This window comes from Larimichthys crocea, unplaced genomic scaffold (assembly GCF_000972845.2).
Source record: "Larimichthys crocea isolate SSNF unplaced genomic scaffold, L_crocea_2.0 scaffold97, whole genome shotgun sequence".
Lineage (NCBI taxonomy): Eukaryota > Metazoa > Chordata > Actinopteri > Sciaenidae > Larimichthys > Larimichthys crocea.
The window spans coordinates 389,785-413,703 of record NW_020861315.1 but is presented as its reverse complement, the minus strand read 5'-3'; the positions used below and the strand labels follow the sequence as shown (position 1 = coordinate 413,703).

Genomic DNA, 23,919 nt, shown 5'->3' with positions numbered 1-23,919 from the left:
GCCTTCAATAAGCTGCCAGAGGTGGATTTTTTTGTTATTGTCGATGCTTCAACACGAGGACAAGCGGATCAATCAGTGGCCTGTTTTTAACCTACTCTCAACTCGACTGCAATTTTAAAGCTCCTGCATTTCCTGAATGTAAATCGAACACAGCCACCCATCCCCCCCCCTTTACATTCTCCCTCTTTTCCGCTGCTCTCCTCACACCCAGCTTTAAAGCCCGTTTCCTTTTAGAACTGGGGATATTCCAACAGTGTTTCCATGGTTATCGGTGGCATTCGTCTGTGGGTTCAGAGCCGGTGTCGGGCAATGTCACCCAGTCTTTCAGGCTGATGTCACTCCAACTATTGAGTGGGAAGAAGGGGGGACACCGAGAGATATGAAGGGTTGGGTGGACGGGGGGGGGGGGGGGGGGGGGGGGGGGGGGGGGGGGGTTGTAATTATATGTGCATATGAAGAGGGATGGAGCAGCTTGGGCGCGTCATCCTGGCAGCTTTTGTGATCCACATGTCTGTGGGGGGAAGTCGCACAGAGACATGGATGTACTCCTCAGGGACTTGGCTCCCTGAGGGATACAACAACATTCATTATTTACACTTTCAGAAACACAAATTATTTTTTAGAAAGAGTTATGAACTGATCAGTCAATTGACACAAATATATTACAACAGCAGTTTTGTTGCTTAGTTAATTGCAAACATGCCAAACATTTGCTAGTTTGGATTTGCTGCTTTTCTCTGTTTGATATCATCATTTACATGCCAGAAATCCAAATTAACTACAGCAACAGGCTTATTGATTCACTTGTTGGTCAATCAACAGAAAGAAAATCACCAACTATAATATATTTAAAGAAAAAAGCTAAAGATTTGCAAGTTTCAATCCCTTAAATGTGAGTATTCGGTGTTTTATAGACTGAACAATGAATAGATAATGAGAATAATTAGTTGCAGGCTTAAAAAGACCCCTCCACCTCTGTAGTATTCCATGTTAACAAATACCTGAAGAATTTCCTCCAAAACCGTCCCCTCCCCTCCAGTACACTCATATCCTCACACACACACGTACACACACACACACACACACACTCATGCAACAACTACGCAGACACACTCACTGATACTTGCACACACTTCCCCCATCTTTCATTCAGCCACTTCTTTCCCTCTCTTCTCCCTCCTCCACTCTTCTCTCTCTCTCACTTAACTCTCCCCTCCCTCTCCATCCCCCCCTTTTTTTTACCCGCTCCCTCCCTCCAACGGGCCGTCATTAGTTTCCATGGTGACAGTTGGGCAGCATTATTGCCGGCTGAGAACTGCTCCTGGGTTCCTTTCAGAGCGGCGGCGGCGGAGGCATTGTTTAGTCCGCTGCCCTGAATGGTGCAGGGATCAGGACGGGGAGAGCTCAGGACAGGAGGAGCCCTTTTTTTTCCTTTTTTTTTTTTTTTTGGGGCAGGGACAGTGCGTTTTTTAGAGGGTAGAGGAAGAGGAGGAGGGAAGAGGAGAAGGAGGGGAGGAGGAAAGAGAAGAAGAAGGAGGAGGAGAGAGAGAGAGAGAGAAGCAGCGTGGTAAGTCGATGAGAGAACAGGAGTAGTAGCAGTAGCAGACTCATGCTGCCTCCCTGAGAGCACTACTAAAACACCCAGGCTCCCCACACAGCCTGCTTGCAGCTCAGTGTTGGACTAGATCGGACTCTGCGTTTTTTGTGTGTGTGTGTTTATATTTGTGTCGCACAGCAAGAGACGAAAGGATCTACTAAGATTTCAGGCAGAGAGTGAAAAGAGAGGAAACATCGGAGGCAGATGGCCAACTGAGTTTAGCTGGTGAGTTACTAATGCTGCTTCATCGTCCTTAAATCGTATACACACACAGTTTCTCCACCTTTTTGCTTTATGTGTGTTTTAATCAGTGTAGCAGGTGCTGCTGCTGCTGCTCTCCAAAAAATGCTTGTGTTTTCGTCCAAACCAAACCCCTGTCTGGGTTATGTTTGGGTGTGTGGGCTTGCAGCTGTCTGCTGAATGTGGACTAATTCTCGCTGCCCTCTGAAATATACATGCCACTGAGATGTTTTATTGAGGATGTACATCGGGGGCAAATTTTCTGCTGCCTTGCATCTTGGACTCCCTGCAGTGTTTTTATTTTTGCTTTTTTTTTGTGAGCGGGCATACGTGTGTTTTGGTTCTAGTTTGTTTCCTCTTTCATCTATACCACGGTACGTAATTAGGAGTGAGAGCAGAGCCCTCTGGCTCCTTGAACAAGTGATGTGTGGTGAGTAATGTGGTGAGCAGCTAACGGTGCCAATGTTTTTTCGGTTCATTGCCTCCCCCTGCCCTGTCTCTCTGATAAAACAGCACTGTTTTTCCAGACGGTTTTACAACTTTGAATCGATACAGGCTCACTAAAGGAGCGGCTGAGGTTGTATGGAGTATAAGTGACCCAGTCTTTACCGCTTCTAGCTCAATGATGTCATTACATGAATGCATGACCTCAACGGACGATTTAAAAACATTAACCACTCAAACAATTCACAGCTGCTGCTGCTGTATTTAGTCAGTTTTGTCGGCACTGGTATGTTAGTGTTTGTATTGAGTCTCTTAGGGATTTTTTTTGGCATACTATAATTTAGCTGACTAGGGAGTTGTCTTAAGGAGCAGGGAGTCTGAGTGTTTCCATGGCGACCGGCAGCAGCTGTGTGAGCTGAGCTGAGGCTGAGTGTGTGGCAGACACTGTGGCATTGCCTAGAGACTGCGAGACTCGGGTCTAATCAACGACCTTTTGACCCAGATCAATGGGAGGCTGCTGAGCCAAGCGGCCACTGAGTCTGTCTGACATATATACTGTAGTATAATGCCGGTGTTGTGCAGCTGTACAGCTGCTTACATTTCCTGGATCATCGCAGGCTTCACTGGCGTCAGAGCGGTCTGATCCTCTTAGACTGGTGGGAGTATTACGGTAAAAACAGGCTTCTCATATATCAACATAATCATGTCCATTAGATGGATTTATTTTAAGTGTAATTAAGGTCTGACCTTTAAATATCCAAGCCTCTGCTGGTACTGGAGTCCTAATCTTGCTGTCCTTGAAGTGGGGTAATTTTACATATACATAGGACGGACGAAATCATAAAAACACCACATGAAAGATGAGTGAACCACAGTGTTCAGGAAAGAAGGCTACACAGTCAATTATAAAACGTTGTTAACAGTACACACTGGGCTTACCAGTGCCTTACAATCATTAGCTTTTATTTGACTTTTCAAAGCACGGCTAATTCTCACTGCTCAAATTGCTGATGCTTTGCTACGACAAGTGCAAATTTAATTTTCTAAAGCCCAACAGCTTAAACAAAAAGCTACATCAGCAAAGAAAAATGGTGGTCCAAAGTCGAAAGTGAAAAGTGGACTGAATTAGCACTTTGTAAGACAATCTCAGCAAAAAAAAAAAAAAACAGTCCATCATGAGCTGTCAGTCAAACCATAAACACCATAAGCTGGTATTTATGGTAAGGCTGCCATGTAGAAACTGCCTGTACTCAAGGCCAACACACAAAGACTCACACAGTAACCTCGTGTGAAAGGCAAAATCCAGCAGAACCCCTGGGCAGTGGAAAAAGTAGTGAGTCATGTTTCACCCTTTTTCCTTCATTTGGACAGGTTTACTTTTAGAGAAAGCCAAAGGAAAGGATGTCTTTAACCCACAGTGTCCACAAGTATTTAATACAGGGGTGGGTCTGTAACTGTGAGGGTAGCAAGCAGTCATGAGTTACATACTCCCTTTTAAAAACGTTTCTCAAATGGATGAAGCCATTGTGAAGGTATATCTATTATTTTGTCCGCCCCCTGCACATACAAACTCAACAAAGTCATACTAGTGGTTTTATCTTCATTCTCTGGTTGAATCAAGAGGAAGGAAGTTCCCTATATTGGTCAGGGATGCTGGAGAACTTGTGGTGATGTTGACCGAGCCGCACAAATAGAAACACATACACCCATGCAGATACCACATTTATTAGTCACCCTGATTAGTGTACTCCATCACCCTGGTAATTATACCCATAATTTCCTCCTTACCCAGGGCACCTGGGGTCTTCCTCCACTTAGAGCCTTTCCTGTAGTGTTGGCATGATAATTGTAGGAATCAGCACAAAAAAAAAAAGTCAAGTGATTAGATAATGCTGGATCAGCAGACACTGCAGCTACCGTTTCGACCGGAAAAGACAACATGTGTTTTATGGGTCTTAACTTGCAGCCGCCTAAACACAGTACAGTTCCTGTCTGATGTTCCACTTTCAGTTTGAACTTTCGCTTAAATGCTCCAGGTTCAATAATAGGAAGCCACAAGTTGTTCTGTTTTCTAGCATCATGTGTGTCCTCACATCTTTGCGTGCATTCGTGTGCGTGTGTCCTTCACTTATACATTCGGTCTGGGCAGGCAGTCGGAAAGTGTTAAGAGCTCTCTTGTCTCCAGTGAAGCATGTGCGTTGCCTTTTGTCAGAGACTTTGGCACCAGACAGAAGGAATTAAAAAAATCTCACGCAAAATATGTGTTCACAAACAACCCTACCCCTTCCAGCAAATTCAATCCGGAATAATATCTAACATCTTTTATTTTGACCTCCTCCAGAAGGGGAGAGAGCATTTGCCTCTAATTGCCGTCTCCCCCTGTTTTAAAACCACCCCTCACTTCAAAAGCTTGCATGGTTTCACTGTTAATGCTGGAACTGTCTTTGTAGTTGTGTCCTACTGCTCTAGAGAGGATGAGGGATGGTTTCCAGAGGCCAGTAACAAGATAGTTAATGAATTTCTGCTGCAGGGCATATTCCAAGTACATGTACATAAGTGCATGTGTTTTTATGTCTGTGTGCTTGTTTTTATGCATGTGTATACAGGGACTGTAAGTTTTAAAAAATATATTGTCCTTTAGGGACGACTGGATAATCCTTTCCTGCCATATTCACCTCAGGGGAGAACTTTAATGTGTCCTCGTAAAGTGGAAAGACAGTACCTGTGCACACATGGAGCTGCTTGCAGTAACTGGGGAGCTACCATAAATGGTAAATTTCAGGATAGTAAGCTGTTCTTAGTGATCTCTCAGTTTTTGTAGTTCACAAAGCTTGACTGATGTTGCTCAGCAGCAAGAATGTGGAGATGGGAGGGAAAGGAATGATTATTTGGTAGCATTTATATGTTCTTCTTGTCATTTTTACTGAGATCCAACCAACTGAGGCTTAGCACTCTGGAAAAGGTATGAGTTATGTTTTAAAATCCATGCAGCATTATTGTATGACACCCACAGTTGCCCAGGGCTCTTTTATATACATCCCTGATGGATCCTTGACCAATAGGCAGCAAGTAGTAGCAGCAACAGCAGTCATGTAACTGGGCCCTCTTCGGTAATAATTCCTTGCCTCACCCTTCAGAGTCCACCCTTGAGAGACAAGCTGTTGCAGGTGACGCAGGTGATTGATGACAGGTGGGCAGAGCTGCCTGCTGCAGGCGATTGTGGTTCTCCACAGCTCATAGAAATTCAACAAGGGCTATGATTTAGCCAGTGGTCATATGAAAGACGATATGACAGCCAGTTATGAACAAGTTAGAGTTAGTGCAAGTAAATTATCCCCACTTGTGACAAATACTGTATGCATGAAGTACGAGCTCTTGAAGCAATATTGCAGAGAAATCTCCATTTTTGCAGTTTAGCGTCCCCAGTTTCAGAGTGTGATACCACTGTCGGAAATATGGACAGCTGTATATGTGTATTTATTATGATTACATTACTTATGATGACAAACTAGTGAGTGGACTTTGCTTACAACCAAACATCAAGACATAGCAGCCAGCTATTACTTACTAGTCCAACAGCAAGAAGCCCAGCTCAGTGTCTTTTAACCATTTATTTTACAAAGTCAATCTTAGATTTACTCTTGTCTGGCGGCCTCTTTTCTATGTGTTAAGTTGGCTAACTTTGGGTTGCTATTAGCCATCTCACTCACTAAGATGACTAGCTAGTTACCTAAGTTAAGTCAGGCTTGTTGGTCTGTCAGAGTTGTCCTTTATTTTCCTGTGTTTGCATGGACAAACTGCATTAGATCATCATTCTTTGCTTTATTCTGCTGAGATGCTACAACAAGGTTACTCATCAAATCATGCTACAGCAAAGGTTGTACGCTTGCCCTGAGATTTAGACGACCTGTGTTAAGGTCAGTCAAGTCACATTTATCATGAGACTCAAGAAAGATGACGTTCATGTTAAAAGCTAAATCATACACACATTTTTTTCTTGGATTTACTGAGCTATAAAACTGTATGCAGTATCTTTTACTGTGTGCGAAACCTGAATGAGAAGTCAATTAATAGATTTGTTTAAACAGAAAATGAATTGGCAAACATTTTGATAATCAATCCATTTTCATCTGGTACTCAAATATGAGGATTTGCTGCTTTTCTTTGATTTCTGTGTGGGAAAAGGAAAATCTTTGGTTTTGGTAACTTAAAGACTGCAAAAGGATTCTTTTGATGTGTGCATGACTTTCATGTTATGAAGTACGTAATGGATTATAATAATTTCAGGTTTTATTCCCAAAGGAGACGATCTGTTATCTGTAAATTGATGTAGGCTCAGATGGATTAGAGCACAATCACGTTAAGCTGTTTGATTGAATCCCTTTAGTTCATATAGTGTAGCTCTGAAGACCGTGTGCATGCAGCATTGGGTCAACATCTCTATTTCAGGCTTGAGTGATGAGACCAGCTTCCTATATTTGACTGTGTATATGATGCTGGGTCTGGCACTCTACTGTCTCCCGTGTGGGTACAGTAACATGGCTTAAAGCACTGCAGCATGGTGTTGTTAGGGGAAATACTGGAGCCATTAGAGAGGAAATAGGAGCCTTTATTAGTCTGCCTAGTGTACACCTGGCTTCTATAACAGACCTATCCTTGTACAGTGATTTGTGTGCGTGAGTTCATGGTCCTTGGTATGTCTTGGCTTCATGCTCTCTTCATGTCTTAGCTAATTCTGCCCTTCACAAACCTCAGCTTGAAAAAGGTTTCAGAGATTTAGATTTCCATTCAAGGCTCTTCCTACAGAGAATGTTAATTTAGGCTTCTCCCTCATTGGCATTGAAAAGTCTTCTCAGTTTTCAAAGTTGAATGACTCATCAAAGAAATTTCATCCCGGCGAACGAGTGTCAAGCACTTTGTGCACGAGTTTAGACAGACTGACAGGAGCTGCTTGCCTTGGATGCCACTCGCCGGAGAGCTGACGCTGCCATTCAGGAGCCAAGTGACATTTTGAAACTGATTCTGACGTCAAATAAGACGCGTCGGTGTTGAGTGCACAGTGACCTTTTTGTCTCTGCATGTGTATGTTGGTCTGAATCCAGTGTGTATCAGCACAGAAGAGCAGTGACAGGGGAGGAGACTCCCCTGATTCCTCACCCTCAACCTTTCTGTTTCACCAACCACGCCTTTTACATCCACACACCCTTTCTGGATTAGACCAACCAGACTGGACTGAACTGGACTGGAATGAGCAACACATTGACCTGTACTGGGCAGGGCTGTCCCGCTTTGGGACAGTTTGACTGTCAGCAGCCTCATAGACACTCCCCTCCACATGCTGACATCCATCCTGCCTGCAACAGATGCAGGGTGGTGTGGTGGGCACCCTTCCACCTCACCTAGTGCTATCACAGAGAGAACGGAGGCAGAGTTGGGGGCCACAGGACAGAATAAAATATAGTTTTGTACTTTGGAGTGAGTGTATGTGGTGGCAATATGAGGAAGGAAGTAGTTAAAATAAAATAGTTTATTGAGCTGATTCATTAAAGGGCCAGTGTGTAAGATTTAAGAGGTACTATAAACACAATATGGAAGATATAGAATTAGAAACAGATTATCCATACATTATTCAATAACTGAAATAGCCATCAGTTGTAGTCCTAGACTCATCAGGCATAGAAAAATATACACATTACCACAGTGAACCTGCCCTCCCTCCAGTTTTCCTATTTTCCTCCTGTAGCAAAAACAACAGGCGTGCATACATAGACTGGAAAAGCTGAATTCAGTGGACATGCTCTGCATACACCACTTCCTCCTGTTATTCTGTTGGAGGGACGCTGGCTTTTCCAGAGGTGTAATTCTGTGGCCCGTGCTAGGTGTGATTTAGTCGCCTGTGAAATGTTGTCTCGCTATGGGTTGCTTTTTATTTGGGAAAGGGATGGCGGTGTTTTTCTGGTAGCTGCAGAATGTTTCCCTGCAGTCGCAGTGGAACACTTTGCAGCGTGCTGTAAAACTTTAGCAGATCACAGTGTAATGTCAACAGTGTCGACATGAGTTGAGTGTCAAAGTAATTTTGTGGTCTGTACTGCAGATGGGTTGCTATAAAAATGTAAGAGACCAGACTTAGCGACAGAACAATGTATGCATGTGCATGTTTATATGCATATGCATGCACATGTGTGAAGACTGGTGTGTGGTTAGCTGCTATTCAACAGTCTTTAATGTCTAAGTCATCAATCAGTCAGCAAAAGAATCAATCATTCAGTCAACCAGATGACTGGTTTTTAACCGGTCCTGTCCACCATATTGATTTGTTAACCCCATCAATCAATATATGGTAAATAATCAATGCATTCACACATCAGAGACCCTTAGTCAGTATGACTAGTGATCCAGAAGATTAAACTAGATAATCCTCATTACAATATGGCCTTCTTAGGACAGGGAGTGATTGAAAATGCTATTTCAGGCTTTGGGTCCTGATGAATCATGGAGCAGACCTGTGTTTGTTAAAACCTCCCCCATCCACAGTGGGGGATGGAAATAGCTGGAGTATTTTTTCCCCCAGTACCAGCAGTAAGAAAATCACCATTGCTAGTGAAGGTGTGTTAGTGTTAGGTTAAATAGACTGAAAGAGAGAGAAAAAAAAGATGGGCTTTCCTGCTCAGCGTTGCCCTGATTGTTGTGCAGAACAGCCAGTTGGGTTTTGACATTACAGTGAAAGCCGCCATTGAGAGCTGCTACAGTAGGCTTCAGTAGTTTCTGGGACAGTTGGACAGTCATCTCCACAGGCAGGTTTGTAAACCCTCTTGTTCTCCTGTGTGTGTGTGTGTGTGTGTGTGTGTGTGTGTGTGTGTGTTTTGCCCTAATTGGCAATCTGTGGCTGCTTCCTTTACAGTAATGCTCTGGGCTGCTCTACTGCACTGCATCCAGACAAACAGAGGCTTCACTTCTCTGCACTGTGCCTCATAAAAGTCCTCTTGAAACGTTTGTGGTAATGGGCGGGATGGGATTGTGAATTAGAGAGGCCAGTGTGTGGGCAGCCGTGCTATTAAGTCACATGTCTGATGATGAATATGAAATTTTAATCATTCCTTTGTCATGTCCTCACATCATTGTGTTACTTACTGTAAATGCTACGTGTTGTTCCATGGCAGCTGAATTAAATGGTCTTGAGTCACACTGCAGGAACAAGGTCTCAGGTCAGCGTCTTACCTCACCCCCTGCTTGTCTTTTGTCTGTGTACACAGTATATTCACGCATCCTGTTTAAGTATGACATTTATGGCTAAGTGCTGGTTGGTGTTTCTTCGTCCATCTATTTCGTAAAGACATTTATAAGTGAGCTCTTGTCAGAGCTGTGCGCCTACTGAAAGCAAAAGTAGTTCTTTATAGCTCACCATGACCTACCTACTATATTAGCAATATAGATCAGCGTTGTTGCCATGGCAATAGCCTCTTCTTGGGTTTTTCTCAGGGCACGATGAAGGAGAACGCTTTCTATAGCGACTTGATTCGGTTTGGGAGTCCACATGGACGTTGCCACTCTGATATTAACTCGTCAGTCTTTGTTTATGTTTAGCTTTCTCCACTTGTTGACAGATATAGGCTATCATTTCAGGAACCCAAACCAGATGGTCCTATTTTTCCCTCACTGTATTTACAGCTTTGACTGCTGTACGTTTGCTAACACAACTCTATTCTTGCTTCTGTCCTGCCTTAGACTTTCTAGCAAAACCACTCAACTGTAACTTTCTATTTCGCTCATTCATTTGCATCTTCTATTCGTATTTGCATTTCCGTGACTCTCTTCAACACTTTTTCAGCCATCTGCTGCATCCACTCTGTCGCTACCACCATGGAATCGCATGGTCCTAATCTTTGGGAGCTGCTGAAATCCTCCCACTTAGTTCTGGAGGCATGTCACTGTGCATGCTGTGACCACTGACCTGATTTAGGGGAAGATGACAGACCTAACAAGATGACTTACCTCCCCCTCCTTTGCTCCTAGCCGCTAGGAAGCCATGATATCAGTGGAACTTCAGGCATCACTAATTCTTATACAACAAATAGTCTCCATAGAAGTGTTAATGGAGGGTTTGACAAAGAGGTTGTGGCTGGTTATGATAACAGAGAATGATATAAATAGAGGAATACATATTTGAAATCTTGATAAAGCCTGTGCTGAAGGAGGTGTTGTGGCCTTATTACTCTACAAATAAAATTTGGTGATTGTCAGAAACTGAGGATCTGTTTCTACCTTAGATCCCGGAGCAGCTATTGTTATACTGACACCAATATTTTCTGTATCAGCTCTATTTTCTTTCTCCGTGTGTGTGTTTGGATAGATCGTCTTAAAGTGATGCTCCACCCAAACTCTGTTTTTTTTTTTTTTTGTAGAGTATCAAACACTCAGCCCTGGAGGCTTGAAAGGCGTTGTTAAAGGTTATGTGGATTTGTCTCTTGCCGAGCATGTCAGCCGCAGTCAGCTTGTGATCTTGCCGGTTGTAATAGATTCTAATGTTGGTGCATTTTCATGGTTGGAAAAAATGTATTATTACAGGAACTTCCTGAGCCACTCCAGGAAAACAATCAACTTTAAAACCACGATATATCTAAATATAACAATGGGATGCTTGTTCATCTGTGTTTGGCTTTTGATCGCATTACTGTATCATGCTTATATATACATATACATATATTTTTTTTAACTGTATCACTTCCTGTTCTTATGTCTGACCCCTCTGTGTACTTCCTTTTAAAATATGTCACTGAGTAGATTTCTGGGTAAAGGTTACAACCATGGGGGTGATAACTTAAAAGTAGATCAAGGTCGGAGCACTCATTACAGTCTCCTGCTGCACAGGGAGAGAGAGACGAGAAAGGGTGAGGCGAGAGGATAGGAGAAGTGGATAAGGAGAGGTAGAAGACACAGTCGACCCTTTCGTCTCCTCTATCTTTGCTCTCTCCTAGCTGTTATTTTGTTATTGCTTTCTCTACTCTTTGCTCTGCTAAACCAGTATTGAGCCACATGTATTCACGCCTCTTGTTCATACATTAGATGTAACTGAAGAAATTAACGGTCTGTGAACAGAAGGAATGATTACAGCAAGCAAAACCTGTTTCAGTCTTCATTTGGGCACCTGACTATTACTTAGACAGACGGGAAAATATGTGTCTATGCTTTTGTGCTCTGTGGCTTGATGGTCATTATAAATCTAAGAGCCATTAGACGAGAGACCGTCCGTCTTTGACTCAGTCTTTCAGGGTAAGAGACTGGAGAAACAGATCAATATGTTTCTGAGTGGAGAGAGAGCACAACATGGAAACAGAGAATGATCGGAGCAGGTATAATACAGGCAGAGATGCTGGGAAACTTGATGGTGATATGAGAATAATGAGGTGCCATACTCAGAGAGATTGGCATTGGGATTCAGTAACTGTAGGTATTGGTGGGGAATGTGGGGAGAGTTGAAGTGATGGGAGCATGGTTGTCAGCTCAGCCTCACCAGGGGTTGGTTTGTGGGTAGGAGACCTGATTGACTGGCTGCCTGACTGGGGAGACCCTGCTGAATATGAGTGATCAGTCTCCCAGACAGCACTGTGGCGAGAGGACTGTACTCAAGGGAAGATGGGTAATAAATGACTCTGAGGGGGTTGCTTCAGGGCAGGCGGTGACTGACAGACAGCTAGGTTTGTGCAATTTTTTAGTTTCAGTCAGTGTCACTGTGCGTCTCCTGGGTTTTGAGGAAAAGTGTTTTTCTTCCAAAATTAGGTATTCACCTGTTTTTTTAAAAACACACCAGCTTATTGGAAAGATAAGCTACTTGCAAATTATGAAAATAATCTTAATATTGCCTTTCTGTAGCACTTTCCCCTATGAATTATTTTGAAATTGTAAAAAGCTATATGTTCTACTATAAATCTACTATATCATGAAGAACCCACCTAAAACTTATTTTAAGTATGGCTGGGGATAAAAAATTATTACTGTTTTGGTTGGACAGAAATGTGTCTATAACATTGAGTATCATAAGCTGTCAAGTACTGAAAACTAGCATTATTCGTATCTTGTTTAATAATGATTCTATTCGATAGTTCCTGATTTAATCACAACTTTATTTAGGCAAACTTCTTGAGCTGCTGTCAGGCTGTGTTTGATGTCACCATGTTGGCTCACAATGCTAACATGATGAGGCATGGCATAAAGCTGGGCACTCATGAATATTTGTTTGTACATGTTGGTGCGTTTCACTAAAAAACCCCACAAATGTCAACCTGTTGGTGGTGCTAGAGAGATCGCCACAGTCATCAGGATTCGTCATCAAGGAAACATGAATGTCTGTACACATTTTGAGCTTATCCCTCCTGTAGATACTTACTTATGTCTGGACCAAAGGGGTGGACTGACTTTAAATTTCTTCTAAATGTAGAAAAAAGAACTGTTTTGGTATTTCTACCCAAACTCAGGTGTGGTATACGCATTAGTATCAAAAAGTTTGAAATGATATCCAGACATTTCAACAAAAAATGCCTCTGATTAGCTAAAGGTGTAGAGAATTTTTGAAATAGGGTACAACATTGAGTAATTTTTTAAGGGGAAGCTGATGCTCATAGCTGTTATGTAAGAACATAAACATAAGAGGGACATTCCTCGGGTTTTTGTCCTGTGAGAGCATCGCAGTGTCACCAGACATTTTCACTCAGGCAAAGAAAAGAGTGTCCCTGTCAAATACCTAAAAGTATCTTAATATTTACATGAGTAAGGGACACGGCATGTACCCCTTCACTATGTTATGTTAAATACGCTGTAATGCAGTCTTACAGGTTGCGACCCAAAATATCCGCTGTGCTGTCTGTGAGCTGTTTGTTCTGTTCTCCTCTGAGAGTTACATCACAGTCATGATCGAACAGGTGAGGTACATAGGCGTTTTGTTACCTGCTCTGCCTATTTAAAGTGATGTATGCTGACTAATACCGGCTCAGATTGTTTCTGCGGGGAAAAGGTTGTCATGGTAACCCACAGCCGACAAGGGTGCGGTGGTGATAATGTCCTTGCATGTGTAATTCTCGTCTAATTGTCCTATTCATTCATCTCTGAGTAACTGGAACTGAGCTGGGAAAATTAATGAGCTCAGATCAGCACTCTCCTGTGTGTTTTTCACAAAAGCCTTCTTAAAATTACACAATTTCAATATTAATCTCATCTGTTGGATCCCACAGAGTCCAAAATCAATTAGGTGACTGTTTCAGCTTCAGTTTTGAAAGAACACTTTACTCTAGTTATGTGTTATAAGCATATCTACATGCAGTGGCCCACTTGTAAGAGTATGCCGGGATCGCTGGGCTCCACAGTGCACGTCACTTTGGCCCCAGGAGGAGGTACTTGGATCAGGTTTGGCAGGTGAAAAGACAGGTGCAGCTCCTCAAACACACCTGGGAAAGGATATGTGAACGTCTATGCGCAATGCAGGACTGAGCTTTGAAGGACTTTTTAGGGTGTGTGTGTGTGTTTGCAACAAAGACCGGTCTCAGTTGCACACGCGGACTTTGGCAAACTGGGAGGGCAGGATTTGTTTTGATTTTGACCGGGTTGTGTGGGAGAGTTTTCCATTGACTTGTTCTTTGGACTTTGGATATGTGAAACTGAACAGTTGGAGGGAAGGTAATGTTCTTTATTAGCTCTATTCTGAGACTACACTGTATGCCTGAATAACTTTTCTTTTCTGAATTGTATATTTTACGCCTTGATACGTTTGATAGAAACCATTTTAGAGATCAATCTGATCTGAACAATAAGTTACAGATTTATTTCACTTTTTCATTTAGTTACTTTCACCGTGTATTTCTTTGATGCTAGTAAAGAAAGACGTGTCGTGTAGTTTTATCCTCGATTTGTGAGATTTTAATTACAAAAAAAAAACAGTGAGTGTCAGCTCCTCTATCTGCTGTGTCGTCAAGTTCCTGTTTGGTGTTAAGCAGTTTCATATGAGGGCCACATTTTGCTCTCAGGTAACCATGGCTACACCCGAGTTTCCATAGGTACCACCCCCTATGCCTGGATCTTCTGTCGCTGTTTGTTTTTCCCAGGAGCGACCCCAGCCAGCTTTGGGTCATTGAGTTCTTCACTAGGCAGTCGTTTGGTAAAAAGGACATGCCCGTTCACTTGTTCATACGTCAAGCTTTTCCTCTGACTGAACTCGTGAGTCATCTCAGATTTAGCGATGGTATTAACAGAAACCCTGTCAAGAGGCTCACAATATCTCTGTTGCCAGGGACCAGATTTGAGGATGGTCAGAGTGAATAAAAAACCTAGTGTAGTTTGTGATCCTCTGCGGGGGGGGGGACACAATTTCCCATTTTTTTCTGTGCTCAATAGAGCTGCTCACAACCGACATATTTTCCCCCTGCCTGCTCTTATTCCGCTGTGGTGCAGAGATGGTTGGAAAGCCTACAGTGTGCCACATGGGGCGGACAGCGTAACAGGACTCATTACTGACTGATTCCTCTCCTTCCACTGCCTGCAGCACGACTGAAAAGCACCAAATTAGATGTGCCAGGGCTCTAGTGGGGGCTCTGCGCAATTTCGGGATGTAATGCAGTTGAGAAAGAGTTGTGGGGTGACCGGATCGAATCCATGAGCCTGAAGGAACAGAGATGTGTGACTGCCGCTTAGAGAGTTATTAACGTAATCTACTGATGGACATCACTTTGTTGTAATGGACATCAGGTAACAACTAAAACTGAAAAAAAACCTCACAGTATCCACAGTGAGTGGATGTAGACCACATAGGGTAGACAAAAATGGACACACACACACAGACAAAGCGCTGATATTGTTACAAAAGCTGGCTTTCTTTTCATTTTACTGAACTTCAAAGATCTGGTGCAGCTGACTGTAATTCATATTCAGTTTCTATCCTGCATTTTGTCTCTCTGCTTCTGATTTTATGTTGTATCACGTCAGTTGGATTGTGTATTTTATCTGCCATTTCAGTTTTTATTTTCCCCGAGATTCATTTTAACAGTGTTGAAATTTATTTTTTTTGTTCTTTTTTTTTTGCATATACCTCCATCGTTGTCCAGAAACGGTTCAAACACTGTTGCACCGGGTAACTATCATAAACATGGGCACTGACGTTTATTTAGAGTTTGTTCCACATGCACTGCCCTGCTGTTGGAAAAAAAAAAAACCTCTTGTGAACCAACTCTGCATCTTAAAATAGCCCTTTAGGAATCACACTTTTTACTTCAGTAGTTCAGTACACAGACATTTTAGGATTCTATTTAGCCTTTTTTGATAATTTAACTATATTTGTGGCATGTTTTTTAACTCGCCAGCATCAGTATTTTTACTTGACTCACCAACACACTGAGACAGTGTGATAATATTAAAGCGGTTGCTTGTAGTGATGATGATTGTTGTGTTTACAACTTGTTTCTACTGCTCCAAAGTGGCCAAAAAAAAATCAGTTATTGCTGATTTAAGGTTACTTCTTTAACTGAAACAAACAAGCTTAGTGTCTGGGGTTGGTTTTTGGTCTTTTTGTGGGATTATAATATCAAAATATAGATTATACTTCAAAGCAATCATCTTCAATGCTTCTTCAAATTCTGTAGTTATAAATCAGTAAAAATTAATTCCTCCAAAGGCAGTAAAGGTCAGAGTGATCAAACCAAAATCAGGCATTTCCAAAGGTCACAGTCAGAGTCTTTATTGTCCAAATCCAACGGAAATTTGTTTTCGTTGTGGCTCACACAGAGTTCTACATTATTGAGTTACATTTTCTCGCTCACAGGCAATGTATTTACAGACAGTGTCCAGAGAAGATTAGATGTAGTCAGTCAGATACAGGCCCATCACGGGGTGTGAGAGAAACTAATATGCAGCCTGTGCAGCTCTCTGTCCGCTGCCTCAGGCCCGGAGTCAGGATCGATGCTGCAGAGGTTCTCTTCTCCTCTCTGGTCCCCCTGCTCTCTGTCCAAAGGCGACATTCTGAAACGCACACTGAGCTCAAGGTCATTCACCAACAGTACTATCACTGCACAGCACTGCATCACTTACGCAGGATTACGTTGTGTTTTGGATGTGCATTTAGATGAATCTCATTATATTGATCGATACCTAATATTGTCTTTCTTCATTTCTCTTCTCTCCAGACCTCCCGGCCTCCTCTCTGCAGTACCAGTGTGGATCAGTGGACTACCTGTGTTCTCCACGGCTGGTTAAGAAAGGTCCGACCCCCAGACCATGTCACGACAGGCCTGCCATCAAACCCCGGCCCCAGCCTTCCACCTCACCCAGACCGCCAACCGCACAGAAACCTCAAGGTAAAATACTGTGACACAGTATGGCCCCCTTCAAGGCCAGTTTTGGCATCAGGTCTGTCATTATAATTGAGCTATCACTCATTTTTCTCTGACAAACACTACTTCTATAACACGGTACGTGTCAGCTGTCCGGCCTCACTCTGTCACTCACACAGCTCAGTAGGTCACATCTGCGGGACCGGCTGTTTTCAAGCAGGCCAGTAGCTCCCATGTGTTTATGTTTGAGCATCATTTGAAGAATGCTAAATATGAACATGTGTTCTGATTTGGGAGTTACTGAGAAACATTGTAGGACATTACACCGCAGACTTGGCCCTAATCTAAAGTGGTTCACAAGTTTGCTAGAGGGACTATTGCAAGAATGATCATCCTTATTATTTTACTATATATGGTCTGGGTTTTTAATCATGATTATTTTATTATTTTTTAATATTCTGTTAAATTGGGAAAAAGGTGACACATTAGTTCATGGTCTGTGTTTATACAATTTTATCTGCTCTCTTAGGATCTAGTAGTATAAAAGTGCTTGAAAAAAGCTCTATGAAATTTTCATTACACAATGAAATGAAAGCGTTCTGTGACCAGGCAATATCTTTATGATAATGAACTACCAGTAATAATACTTGCTTGAAGACATGGAAACTAATCATGTCTAATGTTTACACACAAATCTAATAGCGGTCATGCATTTTAATACATACAGTGTTTCCCACCTGACAGGATGAACTTCCTTTCCAAAGCCCTTTTATTCCACTTGTAGCTCATCCTGAGAGAGTCGTCAAATCTGGAGCAGGGATTTTTTTTTAGCTTGGCAGGAACTAAAATTGGGCTGGTCGAAATGCAGGTATTAGTTCCCTTTTTTAAAAAATCCTGGAAAAGTTTCTGTGGTCATAAAATGCTAAAGTATGTAACTGGCAAATTATGTGACAAAAGGATTTTGTGATGCCATGCCTGTTTCTTTCTTAAGCATGATCACGTCACAGTTTATATTCGTAATAATACTAAAAAATCAAGACGATCCACTGAATTGTCAATCTGTGATTGACAATTCAGTGAAATTAACGAATATAATTTTAAAAAATGTATTTTCTGCTTTACAATATAAGATTTTTAAATTTTAAGAACTTTTTTTTTAGTTTTCCATAATTTCTTAATTTCACATTTTATTGACTAAAAGGTTGATAGATCAATCATTGTCTGTGTGATACATGTCCTTACTGTACTGAACTTCTGAAATGGGAATTAACAATGGTCTTTAATTATACAGAGACACATTATATGTTGGTCACTTTTCTTAATTAGTTATTTTCTCAATGTATCTACATAGAGTCGTCACGATACTAAAATGAGTAACCACGATACTATACCAGACAAAGTATCGCGGTTCCGGGTATTATCGCGATACTGCGGCCTTTTTTTATTATTATTATTTTTATAAACTGCAATGTATTTGTACAAGTTAGTTTCAAACAACGACGTTTGTTTTTTAAGCAAAATTAGTGTTGCCACTGACGAAGACGCCACGGCAGACTCGCTGCTCGGGCCCGGTGCTTCTGCCATGGTGAGTGTGTTGTCTCGTGTCTGGGCGAGACAGAACTTTAGCTTGTTGTTTGTTTTGAAGCGAGTTTCTATCGAAGCGGAGCTGTCTTCGCGGAGTTTGTTCTTGCCGGCAGAAACACACGAACAGCCAATCAGCTAACAGACGGGCGAACCCAGCGTGCGGAAACAGCCTATCATATCCCTGGACGTCACCAGTAACAGGCAAACAGTCAATCATTCAGCAGCTGTGTAGTTCGGTTGCGGTTCCATGTTGGTTTGTTTACAAAGGAGTAGCATGCAGTGAGAAGCCGGGAGGAGAGCAGAGGCGGCCGCTATGTAGCGGAGACTGGCACCGGTAGTATAGTAATCCACGGTAGTACCGTCGTGTAAAATTTCTAGTATAGTAGCGACGGTTATGATTTGGCACCGCGGGGTACCGTGTATACCGTGGGTATCGTGCAACTCTATATCTACATATATATGTTTATTAATATTTTAAAAATCCAATTTTTGTGCAGTAAAAATGTGGAATAACATCAAAAATAAACTCAATTCTGACTCTAGCCTTGATCAAACTCTAACTCTAAAATATATATTAGAAAAATGACATGCTGTGTGTATATATAAACATCTTCATCGTCATCTGCACATAGATTATCAATACATCTTTAATCTACTCAACCTCAACCTTCATCAGTGACGCACAGACACAGAGGAAGTGTTCACATTTAACATAACTGTAACATGTATAATCACATTTCCTGTTTGTAGACATTTAGGTTTTTTGAAAATATAATAGATGCAAAGACACAGACCTGACTGTGGCATCGTAAGCCCCTAGTGTGCAGACATGCTCGAGTGCAGTGTACATTTTAAAGACAGCTCTGTCACACTTTTTCTTTTTTTAAATATAACTAGAACTGCTGTAGCTTACGCACACACACTCATCTCAGCATCCTGTTCTGAAATAAGGAAGTTGGCAGATAGCCGAAGCTCAGTCTTGCTCTGCACCACTACAGTGTGTTTGTATTTTCTTCCCATTGGAGTTTAGTCTTGAGGTTTTTTTGTGGGGGGGGTGTTTTTTTTTTTTACAAGGAAACAAGCAGGCTTCACACATGGCCTCAGCCATGGAGGTTTTCTCTCTCGGATTTATACGTGTTACCTGATTGTTTTTGCTAATGCCTGCCGCCTCATGCTACTCTCTTGCCCTGCTGTTCCTGCCTCGTCTGGCTTTCACCATCTGTAGTGCCCCCTAAACCTGCGCACCTGCTCGCCCTTGGGCAAGACAAGAAGCCTAAGAGGATCCCTCCAGCACCCTCCAGGCCTCTGCCAGCACCCCCTCCTCCACCTAAACCAAAGCCCAGTCTAACCCCTCCTGGCTTGGGTGCACAGCCACAGAGAGAGGCCCAGAAGGTGGGGCTGCTCATCGAGAGGTTTGAGAATTCAAAGTAAGACCTTGAGGAATTTTCAACAGAAATCTTGTTTGTCTTGCTCGTCATATTCATATTCTGCTCTGTAATGGTGTAATGTGTCGGCATGTGTATGGACATACAAAGTTTCATTATGTTAATTTATACGTGTATCTCATTTTGTCACTTGATGAAAACCTAGAACACTCTCACAGTTTCACAGTTTTCCAGTAAAAAATTGGATTCTTCATATGGCTATGATTGATAATGCATTTCTTTCATTAAGGCAGGTGTGACAGTGTGTTTTTTTCTCTTTTAATTTCCCAGGGTCCCCATCCTGGGGGTGCTCCCACGGTCCCAGCTGCATCTCTGTCTGAGAATGGACAGTGCGTCTGACATCACCTCCTCCTGCGGCCAGGACACCACCACGGCGAAGGTTGCGGGAGACTCCTCCCCTGTGGACAAACTTGCACTTGTCACCTCCGAACGGACCGACGAGGTGTCTGAACTTTCCTGTCTGGCGTCTGTGCACATCGACGGCTCGGATGATGCCCCACTGGACGACTGTGCCGAGGATGACATCACGCACAGCGTTAGTTGCCTTGATGATGTGGAGCGGGAGGAAGGGTCCTCCCACGAGCTCCTGGACAATCAGGACTCCTCGGAGCAGAACGGAAAGATTCCCAACCGGGACAGTGGCATCGACAGCCCGTCCTGTGCTGTGGAAGGGGAGGTTTTCCCCAATGAGGACGCCATTGACGAGGAGGATCATTATGATAGTGTCACTGAAACGGAGAGTGTGTCCTGCGTTACCCTTGGCAACAAGCGAGACTCAACACAAGATGAGGATAGTGACTTGGATGAGGGGAGCAGTGGAGAAATACACTCTCTGACAGATACACAGACTGGGTATCTGACAGATGCACACTCAGAGGCGCACAAAGTGAGTACCATGCATGCTTGAGCCTCATTAAATCATAACCATGAACCTGAACGACCATTATATAAAGCTGAGGTTGTCATTAATGTCTCCCGGTTCCTTTCATCCCCAACCACAGTGCGCAACTTCACTATTTAATTTATTTTGTGTTACATCATACTTTTCAGGAATCTACACGATGTGCTTAAATCAAGCACCTCCTGTAAGTTTAAAACCTTCGTCTGAGACAGTCTGTCTGCCTTTCATGTAGTGGAAAAAGTAGCTTATGTCTATTATTATCTCAGCCTGAGTGAACAGTTTCAAAGAAGAACTTCTGCATGAAACGTTAGACACTGTTACAGCCTCAGTTTGCCAGTCACAAGCGACTGACTTATATCTGAGAGCAGCTCTGCTATTACATAAAAGGATGAATACCTGCCCAAAAGCTGTAACGGGAGCTTGTGATGGCTCCGAGATAAAAGAGTCCAGAGACTGATATCTCCCCACAGCTGAGCTAAAGTTTCAGTTTTCTCTTGTCCTTCAGTTTGACTATTGATTGTAAACAACACTGATGCTTCTGAACTGTGTACGCACTCTTCCTGATGGCCTATATGTGCTGTCAATGTTTCCTGTCTATGAGACTGACAGCATCAGAGTAAAGTCTTAAAATATACTGGTGAACTCAAGTTAAAGAGACGATAGAAAGATTAATCCATGTCAGCAAACAGAGAAAACATAGACAGCAGGAACTCAGGCAAGAGTCTGAGTCATCATGCAGTCGTGCAGTTTTACAGAGCGTTGCTATGATAGTTGTTAGCAGAAGATGACTGTGAAAGCGATAAAAACACACCCATAGCTCACACGAATGCCACATGAATGCACAAACACGCGGCCTCTGATGGCCGCCCACACCCACAGTGTGGGGGGGGAGAAAGGTATCTCCGCTCTCCAGTGCTTCCTGATCCCAGCACGCTGTGGAGAGGAAGGGTGTGCTGTTATATGAGTGTTTTGGTGTGTCCACATAAATGTTTGTGACACTTGAGCTGACATGTTAATGGCTGTATAATGACAACCTTGTCACAGAGGATGTGGGTTTTCGGTGATGTGCGTTGCAAGAGGATAAGAGAACTTTTTTTGCGTAGCATCACCACCACTTTGCACACAATGAAAATGTTCAGCTTGCCTGTTGTTAGCGTGGTAATAACTGGTAATGGTGGATATTTCTGGGGTGAAAGTTTCCACACTTCCATCTCTGCTGTAGGTTTAGGTATGCATTTTGTGTGTGTGTGTGTTTATGTAGCTGACAGCTGCTGTGAAACCCACATTGTCGTAATAGCCAAAATGTTTCATGATAGCATTTCATGATAGTTTCATAGGTCACGACCACTGAACTAAACCAGTGACTAAAATAGAGCTTTGTGAACGTCGGCTTACAGCTATCTGCTCCGGATACTGCTGACTGTTGCCTCAGCTATAAGCATTAACCTCTTCCACCTCACCACACCTCCCTGTAATACACATATTATCTTTAGGGGGAGTTAGCAGCATAGTGTGTGTCTCTTAAGTTGTTGCAGCAGGTTTTGGGTTGATACCATTTGTTACACCAAATGTAACCATTTTTTTCCACTCAAATTTATAAAAATTAAGACAGCAAGACATTGAAGAGCACCAAAGAAATTTGGAGGTCTCTAAAAGTGTGACTTATTTTGGCAATTGTGCAATATGGCAAGCACTTCTCTTCTTGAAATTTCTTAGATACCTCCTTGTTGTCAATATACGTAGGAAAGCCATACGTGGTTTCCCAGTGTTGTGAGGCTGGGGTTATCCTAAAGGTCACGGAAGGTCATTTTATACAGTGAGGTCATTATAGGTCATAGGTCACTATGGGGACTAACATCATGACACATGAATACAATTGGGCTCATTGAATCTGAATCAAATTTTTCCAGTCATATAAAACTTAATGCAATGCCAGTACTGTTTAGGAGCTCCAGTATTCAAATACAATAGGCGAAAATAGCACATTTATACTGCATGTTTTTTGCCAAGCATAGCATAAAGTGAGCATGTTCACAAAGGAGAGACTCACAGGTTATTATAGAATCCATTTTCATTCAGATATCTTGAGGTGAGAGGTCAAGAGACCCTTTCCCTTACATCACTTCTCGACAAGCTAACATGACGTGGATAGTACCAATGGATATGTCAGAGTTTGCAGTCAGAAAAACTGAGCTCTCTACAACTACTAATGTCGGGCCGGGGAGTGGAAGAGGTTAAAGAAGAAGTCTACTGATATTTTGTGTTTTTCTTTATCATCAGCAAATCCCATGAAAAACATGAATTGATCAAACTGACAAATAACTAACAAGGCTCAGGTTTCTGTAATGTTTCCTGAAGACTACAGTGCCCAGCTGTTTTAGGAAATGATTTAGCCTTTTAAAGAATGAATGTGCTTCTGGCCGAGAACCAAAAACAAGCTAGGAAAGGTGGAAAGTACTTGGAGAGAGGCTTTACACACTGCTGGTACAGTTTTTTTTCATCAGATTTGTTGACAAAAACATTGGCTGTAATGGCTATCAACATGAAACACTGTTTAATTCAGTTTTTAGTATTTATCTATACTGATTTTTTTTACTGGCATTACTCATAGAAATGCACTTCATTACATGAGCTCGTGTTTCCTACACTGACCTTCCACCTAATGAGGATTAACCGTTGAACAGTGAAGCAGATGTTGTAATATTCGACTGATATGAAGAGATGTTTTGCCCAAATATTGCCATACATGGAAAATACAAATACATTTTGTTTTAAAGAGACTACAAGAAGTAGTGTAAAGGTCAACGAGGGACAATAGTTTTCCACTGCATTTTGTTTTGGTTGGCTGTGTTGAATGATGTTGTGGTCAGTGTTGAGCTTGTTAGAAATTGCATGACTGTGGACTTACAGTTAATCACGTAAACCTGTTCTATTATTGCCTCGTAATGTGCATATGATTGTTTTGTCGAAGAATAATGATGTCTCTTCGCCTGTTTTTATCTTCTTTGTTTTCATGCCTCAGATTTAACCCTTGGTGTCTGTCTGCTTGTTTCTTTCCCTCAGTGCTCAGAGGCTCAGAAGCTCCTGAACATCGCCAAAGAGCTTCTCCACACTGAAGAGGCCTACGTGAAAAGACTCAACCTCCTCGACCAGGTAACGACGCGCCTCTGTGCACATCTCTTTTTCCTTTGCATGTGTTTGCGAGTGTGTCAGTTATTCGGATGCCTGCGGTCCAAATTTCAATCTCCTAAATGTGCCAGTGGTCTTAGTGATTGAGATCAGGGCTGAGCTTGGATTAAATCTGCCACTGGACAACAACCCTTCCTCTGTTGACTGGATTACTCAGAGCAGTGTAAGCATGATTATGTGAGAAACTGGTTGCGTGTGTGTGTGGTTTAT

General features: G+C 42.4%; 1 protein-coding gene across 2 annotated transcripts in view; it reads left to right on the top strand.

Annotated features, from left to right (window-relative positions):
- Positions 1–23,919, top strand: part of fgd (faciogenital dysplasia) — a 52,259-nt gene that overhangs the window by 14,400 nt on the left and 13,940 nt on the right. The window contains exons 1-5 of one of the 2 annotated variants that reach the window (XM_019271348.2): positions 13,729–13,948; positions 16,444–16,614; positions 19,400–19,601; positions 19,890–20,505; positions 23,584–23,673. In XM_019271348.2, the coding sequence (XP_019126893.1) occupies positions 13,744–13,948; positions 16,444–16,614; positions 19,400–19,601; positions 19,890–20,505; positions 23,584–23,673 (1,284 nt within the window). In that variant the 5' untranslated portion in view covers positions 13,729–13,743. Of the gene's footprint in view, positions 1–13,728; positions 13,949–16,443; positions 16,615–19,399; positions 19,602–19,889; positions 20,506–23,583; positions 23,674–23,919 lie in introns of those variants that run through there. The other variant, XM_010756779.3, reaches the window with a different exon arrangement.